This window comes from Neovison vison, chromosome 14 (genome assembly GCF_020171115.1).
Source record: "Neovison vison isolate M4711 chromosome 14, ASM_NN_V1, whole genome shotgun sequence".
Classification (NCBI taxonomy): domain Eukaryota; kingdom Metazoa; phylum Chordata; class Mammalia; order Carnivora; family Mustelidae; genus Neogale; species Neogale vison.
Genome location: NC_058104.1, coordinates 10,545,974 through 10,558,121, shown reverse-complemented (window position 1 = coordinate 10,558,121; position 12,148 = coordinate 10,545,974). Strand labels below are relative to the sequence as shown.

At 49.6% G+C, this 12,148-nt stretch overlaps 1 protein-coding gene across 1 annotated transcript in view; it reads right to left on the bottom strand.

Annotated features, from left to right (window-relative positions):
* Positions 1–3,227, bottom strand: part of YWHAG (tyrosine 3-monooxygenase/tryptophan 5-monooxygenase activation protein gamma) — a 29,552-nt gene extending 26,325 nt beyond the window's left edge. The window contains exon 1 of the mRNA XM_044234159.1: positions 2,962–3,227. Coding sequence (XP_044090094.1) covers positions 2,962–3,048 — 87 coding nt within the window. The 5' untranslated portion in view covers positions 3,049–3,227. The remainder of the gene's footprint in view (positions 1–2,961) is intronic.
* Positions 3,228–12,148: the final 8,921 nt, after the last annotated feature.

Here is a 12,148-nt window from a genome sequence, read left to right as displayed (position 1 = left end):
TGTTCACTCCCCCCTTAAATGGAAGACTACAGGTTTCTCTTAAAAAACTAAACTTCTTGGGTGTGTGACGGACTCCGCATGTGAAGCAAGTGACTCTTGATCTCTGGGTGGTTAGTTCAAGCCTGGCACTGTGTGTAGAGATAACTTTTAAAAAAAAAATTAACTTAAAAAAAAAAATCCCCATAACTCTTAAACTTCCCCCTTCCTTCCTCAAAACAGTGCATGCTATTCCCCATCCCCGTCACCTACACACAACTACCACGCTGCACAAGTCCCAACAGTATTATTACCAGAATAATTTCATTAGGCGCAAATAAATTTAAGCTCCCTATCATCAAGATGATTTCAGCCTTAGAAGGGTATTCACTTAAGTGACAGGACGGAGTATTTTATTTGTATCTTTCTGTACTTTCCAAATTCTCCAGGATGAGATGACTTTTATAAACACAGGAAGAAACAAAGTTTTACAAATAGTTACTATTTTTGAGCACTACTACTTTCCTTATTTAATCCTCACAAGTTTTTCAAGTAGATATTGACCTATTTTACAGATGAGGAAAATGAGGGTCAGAGGTAAGCATACTTCCTCAGTCACAGTAAACAGATTTGAAAAAAGGTCTGCTTTATTTTACAAACTGTTCTTTCCTCCATATTCTGACAAGAAGCAGAAGTAACTATGGCAAAAGAGAACTTTCCCAAATCTCAATCTAAAAGTGTTTTGTAATGAATTCTCACTCTCTCACGTTACTGAAAATGACCAAGGAAGTCATAATTTTTTAAGTCTTTTATTAAAACCTGCCAAGTTAATAATCTGCAATAAACCCAAGCATACAGTCCACCCAGCACTATGATCAGAAGACATTCTTGTTTAAAATCGCTGTTTTTATATTCTATATTATATTACATTTATTACTGTTCAATTTTTAACAATGAAAAAAATGTTTTAAAATACAAATGTATCTTATACTCTCCTAAGTAAACTCGAAATTGGAAAATGGACAGGCCTATCTAGAGGTCACCGATTTGCACGCCTAAAGGTAAATGAAATCCTTATTTTTGGGGCCACCTCCTATCTGGTGAATAAGGTGAAGTGCTCAAGTCCACCTGCTGATCTGCTAATTTCTGCATTACCTTGGACAAATGCCATTTGCATACTCCCTACCAGCCCTTAGGTGCATTGCAGCCTCTGTGTCATTGTGTGTGACATCACTGGGTTGCTATGGATATAGGTGCGAGGTCACTCACTTTCCTGTGAAACTAGAAATATGGAAAAATTAGAGGAGTCTAACATGAACTAAACAGATTTCCAATACTGTTCTCTATTAAAAGCAGAAGTTACCAGCTGAGCTTTAAAAATGTTTTAAAAAGACAGCATCTGGAGCAATACATTAACACGGCAATACTTCCAATTTCAGAATCAGGGCTCTTCCTTAATGAGAAAAATCATTCTCGTTAAGGCAGCTGGTTTCAACAAAAAGGCATCAGCACGGTTATCTTTTATGAAATAGCCAAATTATTTAAGAATTAACCTGGGATACCTACACTGCTTCATTAAAAAGATTTAACATGCCAAGAAGATACACTCCTGAATCCACTTCAGGCCGGAGATGCATTTTCAAAAACCTTTGTTACATAAGGCAGGAAGTTAAATGTTAAGATAGTGGGAAACCTCAATCATTCATTAGATAATTCTCCGTATTTCATAATAATGCTCAATACTTGCCCCCTCCTCCAATATCAAACTCCTTGATAGCCCATTAGAAAAATGTAGTGTTACTGACAAAATGGTGCAATACAGGCAAGGATCTGAATCCCAGACAAAATGCGACAACTGGCGATCAGCATTCTCTTTTCATCAGTATGAGGATGCGCTAGCTTTTCTTATTTAAAAAAAAAAAAAAAGGCCTCAGCTATACCTACAACAAATTAAAAAAAAAAAAAAAAAAGTCTTTTTCCTCCTTTAAAATAACTCCTCCCAGCCTCCACCCAGTCTAGGCTCTCTGCAATATGACAAATGCAGAATCTTCTAGAATGACTTGATACTGCCTCCCACCACTGCTTTGTTTGCAACATCAGATCAGAAAGAATATTTTTTCAACTTATAGGCATTTCAACAGATGTGTGCCTATATTTAAAAAAGAAACCGCATGTGTCACAAATTGAACCAGTCGGCTAAATGCATAACCTTTATTTTAAAGACAATTACCTACCCTTTTAAATACAAGAAAAATTAGGGGGAAATGGAGAGGGCATGTCGTGAACGATCAATGAAAAAGCCGGCGAGACATACGTTCCCCTTGCCTAAAAGCAAGAGGACTTGCTTTGGGGTATAGAGAAAGAGGAGCCTTTTGTTAAGGAAAACGTGAGCGCAGCAAGGTTTCGGTTTGGCACCACTGAGCCCAGGGTTTCAGGAGAGCCTACATTTTTCCTGGATAGGTTCTAAAGGATCCATCAGGAGAGGCAGTGGGGAAGATCTGGGGGGTGGGGGGGGCAGTATTAGAAAACCCGGAGACCTGCTGAGTGAATGGGAAAGGCGCCGCCCAGACACCGGGGAGAGAAAGAGGAACCGCATCCATGCGGTCCCCCGCCCCCACGCCCAGGCTGGGAGGAGGGGAAGTGGGGCACAAAGGATGTTCACGGCCCCCGCTCAGGTCCCCAGCGGACCCGGAGACACGGGGCCAGGGACCCCGATCCCGAGACCAGCCCTGCAAGAACCCGCTCCAGCCCGAGCCCGGGGAGGGCCTACGAGGCAGCGCCGCCGGCCCTGGGGGACGCTCGAGGAGAGGCCGCGTCACAGCTCGAGTCCCTATCGCTGTCGGGGCCCTCCCCAGCCGCGAGTGGGTGGGGAGGGGCGGTCAACGCTGCAGTCGCGACTGGCGACTAGTCCCCGGGCCGTCCACGCGAAGACCGGTGTCTGCGAAGGGACTGGGGCGAGGCGGGGGGAGGGGAGGAGAAACTCACGTTCTTCATGGCCGCGGCCATGTCGTCGTAGCGCTCCGCCTGCTCGGCCAGCCGGGCTTTCTGCACCAGTTGCTCGCGGTCCACCATCTTCGCGGGCTGGGTCGGGCCGGGAGAGGAGACCGGGGCGACCTGAAGGGCTCGGAGGGCGGCTGCGGCGCGGCTGGAGCCCGTGTGCCGGAGGGGCCGACCCACGAAGCGAGCAGCCGAGGCGACGACGGCGGCGCGGAGACTATGGCTGGAGCTGCGACCGCGGGACCCGGCGCGAGGCGGCTGCGGCTGCTGTGCGTGCCGCGGGCGGACAACCCCCTGCGGCCCCGCCCACGCCGCGTGACGCAACCGGCCCCGCCCCGGCCCCGCCCCGGCCCTTCCGCTTCTCGGGCTTCCCCTCCCCAGCTGAGCTCGCGGCCCTTTTCTGGGCGTCCCCCTCTTCCCCCGACCCCCTGCCAGGGCTCCCCGTTCTTCACTTCGCCCCGATTCCTGCGCCCCAGTTTCCCCGCACTACCCTACAAACTACCCCCTCACACCTCCGCCCTGTCAGGCCCGGCGCGTGGGCCCTTGGGAGTTGTAGTTCACCCAGCAGTGGGGTGATACGCTGGAGAAATCAAGGACAAAGGGGCGGTCAGGACTACAACTCCCAATGGTCATAGCGCGTGAGCGGTGGCGAAGTTGGGGGGGTTTCTAATTCCGCGGCCACTGGGGACCCCTGGCGGGGACTAAGGCTGCATCAGTCCGAGCGAGTGCTGATTCACGGCCCCGCCCCATATTCTCCGGGAAATTACGAGGGGAGGGGGCCAGGACCTCAGCCCTGGCCCCTGTTTCTGAGCTAAAGTAGCAGCAGGCCGGGGAGGGACAGAGGACAGGATGCGCGTCCGCCGCAGATCCAGACAGGTCAGGGTAGTGCCCCGCTGCGGGATGCATTGAATTAAGGAGCTTAATATTGGGAGCTAAACTGTCACCCTCCCCCACAAGGTTCTGTTTCCCCGTACCCACGTTGAGGTTCGTGGACCCGAAGGGGTGAAAACATGGAAAGACAAATACTGGCCAGGCATTCTGGTTGATTTACAGAAAGGATGCAGCTGACCCCTGGGGAGATCCTTCCTCTCCAGGGTGGGGTGTCAAAGATTCAGTTCTGTTGCCCAGAGCCTACTGCATGCTTAACGCGAGGTTGTATCTGAGGGTAACCAACCCTTCCCTCCCCACCTAGGACTTATACACAGAGGCCAAGCTGGCAAATTCTTGCTCCTATGCTTCCCTTTTCCGCATCCCATGTAACTCACACACCCGCAGTTTTGACTGTACGTTTTATCTGCTTAATTTTTTTCAGCAATTATCTGTTGAGCACCTACTGTGTTCCAAGCACTGTTCTAAGCAATGGGGGGAGAGCGAGGAACAAAATAAAAAAATCCCTACACCCCCCCAAAAAGATGTGATATAAGGATATGTATGTAGAGTATGTTAGGAAGTGATAAGTTTTTTAAAAAATACAGGATAAGAACTGTTGTGTATGAGAATCTAGAACGAAGGAGTCTCTTAAAGGATGTGTAGCATTTGAGAGCATGAAGGGGTTACAGGCAGCAGGACTCAGAGGCTGGTTTCTCCCTGAAGCATTTATTTATCATTAGGTGAAGAATCCAATGTGTTTGTTGCTTTAAGTGATGGGTAGTGGGACCGGGGATGGAGTCAGGAGCCAGAACATGAGAAGCCCCGAATGGCAGGCAAGGGAGTGAAGACTTTATCCTGAAATAAATAGGAAACCTGCGGAGAGATCTTAATGAGGGGCAGAAAATGATGAGATTTGCATCTGTATTCATTACCATTGCCTTCTCAGAGCTTAGCACAGCACCTGGCACATAGTAAATATGTAGAACATATGAAATAAATGATTTATGGAATGCATGCACTTCAGGGAGCCTGCTCTGGCAGAAGTGGAGGAGACGGACTCAGTGGAGGAGAGGTTCTAGGGAGGAAATAGCTCTCTCCACCACCACCATGGACTGTAGCCTCTCTTCCCTTACTACAAACACCCAGCAAAATACAGGCCTGCTGGTGAATAAACCCTCCCACTTCCTTCTGTCTCTTACATGAGTGTTGGCCAAGTCATTCCTCTTCCTCTCTCTTCCTCCCTGCAGGCCAGGCCTGAGCCATTCTGGCCTGGGCATCACAGGTCCGTGGCAATGAGCCCTGATTAGCCAACCCCGCTGGTCCTCCTGTGCGTGGTAGGTGTCAATGATTCGGGCCCCAGACACAAAATCTTGGGAACTTCCCAGTACATTTCAGGCTGCCTCTCTATCCTCTCCACCTCATTTCCTTTCTCCACCCGTCCAATGTGCATTACAAATCATCACCATTTTAAAAATCCAGGCCAAATCTGTTTGGGAAAAATAAAGCACATGCAAAGAAAAGGATGTTCCAAAGCCAAAGAGGAATGACATCTGCAGTCTCCACATCAAAGCTTCCCTCCAATGGTGCAGGGGAGAGCTGGCCCTGCCCTCCTTTCCTTTTTGATTTTTTTAAGACTCTAAGCTTAAAGCTGCAGCAGCCCCGCAGCCCCTGGCTGTTTGGAGGACGACTTCAGAGCCGGCATTAACACAGAGCAAATGGCTTAATATTCTGGCTCCTTTCTCCACTGCTGAAAACAAACAAACAAAACAAAAACCACAAAAAACCTGGAGCAGGGAGGTGGAAAACTAGCTTCCTGGCTTCTGCCTAGCCCCCAGCTCTGTGTGCAAAGCCCGTCCCTTCTCAGGGTTTTAATTTCTCCAACTTTGAAGTGAGAAATCAAACAAAATAAGCACCAAGTGCCCCACCCAGCTGTGACAAGTGATTGTTCTAGATTCAGTGTGTTCCTCCTCTTTAGCTGCGGAAACAGGGAATCGGTACCTGCAGAACTGGGAGATGATTCAGTCCCAAGGGTTGAGCGGCTCAGAATCATCCCTGTTCTGGAGACGAGGAAGCCGACACACGGAGAGGTTGTGTGAGAGGCTGTGTGACCAGTCAAGTTTCACACACCAGTGACTGAGAGCCTGAATTCAAACCCAGGCAGATCTCCCAGACTCCCTGCCCAGGCTAGGGGGAATCTACCCTTTGGCATCTGCTCAGGAAGGGGGGGCCCTTGCCCTCTGGTAATGGACCTGATAAAGGGTGGGCACCCTGGACAGCTCACCCTCCACCCCATCTCTAGTACTGGAGGACATGACCTTTAGATGCTCGCTCTCTGCCTGAGCTGGCAGACGAGCAGGCCAGCCAAAGACATTAGTGTCCTGCTGTTTCTGTGCAGTCATAAATCACTGCAGCCCCATCCCCTGGTTTCTGGCTTCCTCCTGCGGCTAGAAAGCTCCCTGATTGGAGGGGAGGCAGTAGCAGCAGCAGCATATTATGATGTAGGCAGTACTCCCCACCCCTGTCCTCTGGGAACACTTTCGTGACACTCTTCTAGACGACTGGGCTGTGGTAGAGGCAGAGCACAGAATGGATTCAGAGACCAAGGACAACAGGGAAATCTTCGTGGGTTGCCCACCTTCCTAAGGAGAGTAGGGCAGCGAAAGAAGCCCGGGCTGGGAGGCAGGACCCACACGTTGAAGCGTGACTTTGCTATTGATCTTGCTGGGTGACCTTGAGCGAGTCACTTTACCTCTCTGGGCCTGAGACAGCGTATCTGTAAAAGAAAAGAACTGGACGCTTCTTAAGATCTTCTAGCCTGTGGCAGCAGCCCGTCCTGCTTCAGCGCCTGCCCAGCCTCCCCAGTAAAAGATCTGAAAGATCTTTCCGCATATACATCCCAACTTCTCCTTCCCTGGCCCTGGCTCCACCATACCTGCCATTCCCACTGCAGATGGGCCTCAGTCCCTGCTCCGTAGCCTGGAGTTAAAGGCCTTTCCTAAGGGCTCCCTGCCTGCCCCTCCTAGCTGTATCTCTCACAGGACACTCGACTGGCATTTCCCAGCCGTGCAGCACCCTCTTCCAACTCTGGGGCTTTTCTTTTCTTTTTTTAAAGATTTTACTTATTTATTTATTTACTTACTTTTTTATTTACAGCAGGAGTGGGAGGGGCAGAGGGAGAGGGAGAGAATCTCAAGCAGGCTCCATGCTGCGCACAGAGCCTAACATGGGGCTTGATTCTACGACCCCAAGATCATGACCTGAGCAGAAATCCAAAGGTGGACGCCCAACCCATGGAGCCACCCAGATGCTGTAGCTCTGGGCCTTTCCCTCCTTTCTTCCTTCCTTTCTTTCTTTCATTTTTTAAAAATTTAAATTCAATTAATTAGCATATAATGTATTACTGGTTTCAGAGGTAGAGGTCAGTGATTCATCATCAGTCTTACGTAATACCCAGTGCCCTCCTTACTGTCCATCACCCGGTTACCCCATCCCCCCACCTCCCTCCCCTCCAGCAACCCTCAGTTTGTTTCCTGTGATTTAAAGTCTCTTAGGGTTTGTCTCCCTCTTTGGTTTCATCTTGTTTTATTTTTTCCTCTCTTCCCTGATGATCCTCCATTCTGTTTCTTAAATTCCACGTACCAGTGAGATCTAATGGTAATTGTCTTTCTTGGATTGACTTATTTCTCTTAGCATAATACCCTCTAGTTCCATCTAGTTGCAAATGCTGAAATTTCTTTCTTTCTCTCTCTTTTTTTTTTTTCTTCTGCTGGAAACTCCTCCCCCAATCCCCATTCTACGGTTACCTGGTTACCTCCTATCTTTCTGAATCAAAAAGTTCAAACTTTAAGTTGAACTGACGGCTCCTCCTTGGGGCCCCAACCTATGCTATGCACTTCCAGCCAGGGATCTGAATCTCCTTATTACACTTCTATCTATTTGAGTCTCTCATTTCCTGAGTTCTTACAAATGGATTCCTCAAAGAGATCCTTCTGAGTCACCTCTGAGCCCCAAGCCTAGCATGGTGCAGGTGTTCAGAGAAGTCTGGTTCAATGAAAATGACTCTCCACTTCAAGAAAGGAGTGGCCTGGTGATGGTCTTACCTCTTGAGGAGGATTCGAAAAGTTTTACCCCGAAATAAGCAGTCACAACCAAACTGCTGCAAAAACTCAGGAAAGCAGAACTGTAAACAGTCCTAGAACAAATAGGGCCACAGCCAGAAAGGATCGTTTTGAAGAAGCGTCTAGACAGGTTTTTTTAAAATGGCCTGTTGACGGGGAGCTCACTACCAGCAGAAATGCTCTATTCTGACTCTCCGGGCCTGAGCACGCCTTACCAAAACAGCTTCTCTGATCTAGGGCTTAACTCTCAAATCCCCTAAAACTGATTGAGCTGGAAAGAGAGAGAGCTTGAAAACTCTAACATATCATTACATTTTTTAAAAGATTTTATTTATTTATTTGACAGACAGAGATCACAAGTAGGCAGAGAAGCAGGCAGAGAGAGGAGGAAGCAGGCTCGCTGTTGAGCAGAGAGCCAGATTCGGGGCTCGATCCCAGGACCCTGGGATCATGACCTGAGCAGAAGGCAGAGGCTTTAACCTACTGAGCCACCCAGGAGCCCTTTACATTTTATTTTTAAGATTTTTTTTTTTTAAGTAATCTCTACACACAGTGTGGGGCTCGAACTTACAACCCCGAGATCAAGAGTCACATGCTCTACTGACGAAGCTAGCAAGGCAACACTAATATATTTTTACATTTTATGTTTTGCATTCCCCTAAAAGGAACCAACCTCAAAATGTACCACACCAAGGAACTGTCCATGGTAAAAATGATTTTAAAAAATAATAAATGTGCAAAGAGAGAAACTGTGCCATTCTCAGGAGATGGGCATTCCAAAGCAGAGGAGCCTGAGCTAGAATCTTCTGCCCAAACTCAGCTGTGTGAACTTGGACCAAATGCTTTACCAATCAGGACTTTGGGGTTTCCCCACTGAACCTTCATGGGAAACCTCCATCCTGCTCACCGAAATGGACAGTGACACAGATGAATTCTTTGACTTGGCGGAGGGGTCTGAAGCAATGTTTTGATGCCTGCAACTCTGACAGAGGGCACAGGATCATGGGAGACCGACAGGGATGGGCTCGGTGGCAGCCTGCCCACCGGAGTGAGGTGACCCTTTTGTCTTTGGAAGACTGCTAGCTTCAGAGAGCCCACCGGTTCCTGCTTATTTCCAGGAAGCAATTTCTCCATCAGCTGGGATGGTATGGTAATGACAGGAGCAGCGTCTGGAGGGGGTGGGACAGGAATCAGGGGTCAAGGACCAGCCTTAGATAAGCAGGGTTGGAGAACCAGCCACTCCCCGGTGATGCTGAGCAGTGGTTCTCCACCTGGCCGGGCATCGCTGCTTCCCAATACCTGCGGGGATGTGTCTAGAATGCAGAGTCCCAGGTGCAGCCTAGACAGGACGGGTCAGGATCTCCAGCAGTGGGGTCTGGGAAGCTGTGTGCTCCTGGGGAATTCTTTCCACCACTGGGGGTCTGCCGGGGTGACCTTGGAAGGCCCTGGTGACTTGGAAGGAGGCCAGGCTAGGTTTCCTAAGGAGGAAGTGGAGTGGCCATGAGGATTTCTGAGAGCTGGCTAGAAGGGGTATGGGAACTGGCATTTTCTCTTGTTGACCATTCTGCCGAGTCAGCCCAGCACTGATGTTTCCAGAGTGCAAATCCCACTTGGTCATGTAATAGGAACGCTGCTGCTGACACAGCAGGCAGACAGGAGCCCAGGCTGCACCAAGGGACAGATACTCTGCAGCAATTCCTCGCTCTGAGCCTGGGGATGGGCAGGGGCCAGAGGCACTCCCTCCACGCCAAGCCTTGAGTGAGCCTAGACGACTCAGGAGCATGGGGCCTGTTCTAGGCTTCAGAACCAACCATGCTTCCTCGTTGTGTTCCTGGAGTTTGGGGTTTGTGATGGAAAGGGACCGCAGAAAAGGAATCCTGTTCATCCAGGAGGGGGACCCCTTCTGCAGCACCCCATCTCCTGGATGGCAGCCCCAGACCATTGGTTGTTTCCTTGCGGTCCCCTTCCCTCTGTGGGACAGCACCCCTGTTCCCACAGCATCTGCCAATCATTCCTCATTCTGCCTCCCAGCATTACAAAGAAAAGGAGAACCCTTCTCCCCAAATGTCATTTATGTTTAAGGCCACAACATGTGAAGCCCAACTGTTTCCACACCAAGACAGTTGCCCCGGGCATGAAGAGTGGGTTTGAGCATGTGTTTTCCACAGCCGTAGTGCCTGGTGCATGATGGGAATGGAGAGATGGCCAAGGAGCTGGACACCCAGGCCTGGCAGAACGGACGTCCCATGGGCCAGAGCATTACACAAGGCCTAAGAGCGCTTCATCACAAGCCGAAGTTTGCTGTCCAAGCCCAGGGCAGCCACTCCCCACATCAGCTGTGTCAGCGGCCTAGCTCTGGGAGTCGGGGCAGGGGCGGGGGGCTGTAATCAGGGCTCCTGCCACTAAGTCCTCACCTGAGTTTCCAATATTCAGATGGCAGGGAAAGGCCAGTAAGGGAGGGATACCTGGGTGGCTCAGTCAGTTAAGCCACTGCCTTTGGCTCAGGTCAGGACCCCAGGGTCCTGGGATGGAGTCCCGCATCCGGCTCCTTGCTCAGCAGGGAGCTTACTTCCCACTCTGCCTCTGCCTGCCACTCTGCCTGCTGGTGCGCGCGCTCTCTCTCTCTCTCTCTCTCTGACAAATAAATAAATAAATAAAATCTTTTTTTTTTTTAAAAAAAAAAAGGAACACACCAAAATCCATAAAATCAACAATGTAACGGTCGTAATCACCAGCATCAAATCAGTATTACTAGACAATGGAGAGAGTAGGCAAATTAAAAAAAAAAGCCAGTAAGGGAGGAAAAAACCAGAAGAGCTTGCTCCCCGCCCCTATAGCTAGGAGAGAAGCCATAGTACAGATGGCGAATCCAAGACACACAGAAGGAAAGGAACCTGTCCAGGTAAGACAGCTAGTAAGTGGAGAGGCAGGGGTGTAAGGGAGTTCTATTTGTCTCCCCTCTTCATCGACCGCCCAGAAGCATCACTGTCAGTAGAGATTTCTTTCCTTTTTTTTTTTTCTTTTTCTTTTTCTTTCCCTCCTGTGTGTGGGGAGCCAGTGAAGGCGGTCTGACTCCCCACACACAGCTGGGTTTATTTCTAACAGAGGGAGGAAGCGAGCGACCTGCTCACTCATGAGAGGGGGAAGGACGGTGGTCTCTAGGAGGGTGAAGCAGATCGAAGGCCCTTCTGGAGGGGTGCCTGGGTGGCTCGGTGGGTTAAAGCCTCTGCCTTCGGCTCAGGTCATGATCTCAGGGTTCTGGGATCAAGCCCCACATGGGGCTCTCTGCTCAGCAGGGAGCCTGCTTCCCTTCCTCTCTCTCTCTCTGCCTGCCTCTCTGCCTACTTGTGATCTCTGTCAAATAAATAAAACCTTAAAAAAAAAAAAAAAGGCCCTTCTGGAGAAGGAGGGACAGCAGTTTCCAGGTGCACTGTCTGAGGCTGAGGCCAACCGGGCTGGAGTCAAGCCCTGGGATGGCGAACAGACCACGGAGGACCCCGGCTCCACACATGACTTGCTGAATAACCTTAAACAAATTACTTCTCTTCTCTGGAACTCTTGTCCCTCCTTTGCAAAATGAGGAACCAATGACGCATCAGCCCAACACCAGCCACTTGGCTTAATACTAAAACCTTTACATTTCGTTACTTTCTCTAAAATGATCTGAACTCAGGTGATCCTGGGCAGATCGGAAGCACCCCATGAGATCATGGGGCTTTCCTGGCTATTTATGACATCATGGGGCTTTCTTGGGTGGCAGGGAGGGGAGAATAAAGAAAAAGGTGCCAAGAGGGACCAAGGTTGGGAATCTCAGAGTGGACCAGATGCTGCCTTTCAGATTCTTCAGGCAAGAGGGTTTTGGTTTTGGGTGTTTTTTTTTTTTTTTTTTTAAGATTTTTAGTTATTTGACAGAGAAACAGTGAGAGAGGGAACACAGGCAGGGCTGGTGGGAGAGGGAGAAGCAGGCTTCCCACCAAGCAGGGATCCTGATGCGGGGCTCGATCCCAGGACCCCGGGGTGAGGACCTGAGCCGAAGTCAAGACGCCCAACGACTGAGCTACCCAGATGCCCTGCTAAGAGGGGTTTTAAGTGAGGCAGAGATGGGGTCAGACTTGCATTTGAGAACACAGACACTCTGGCAGCTGGGATAGAGGACGGATTGGATGGGAAGAAGGCCCCCACTTGGG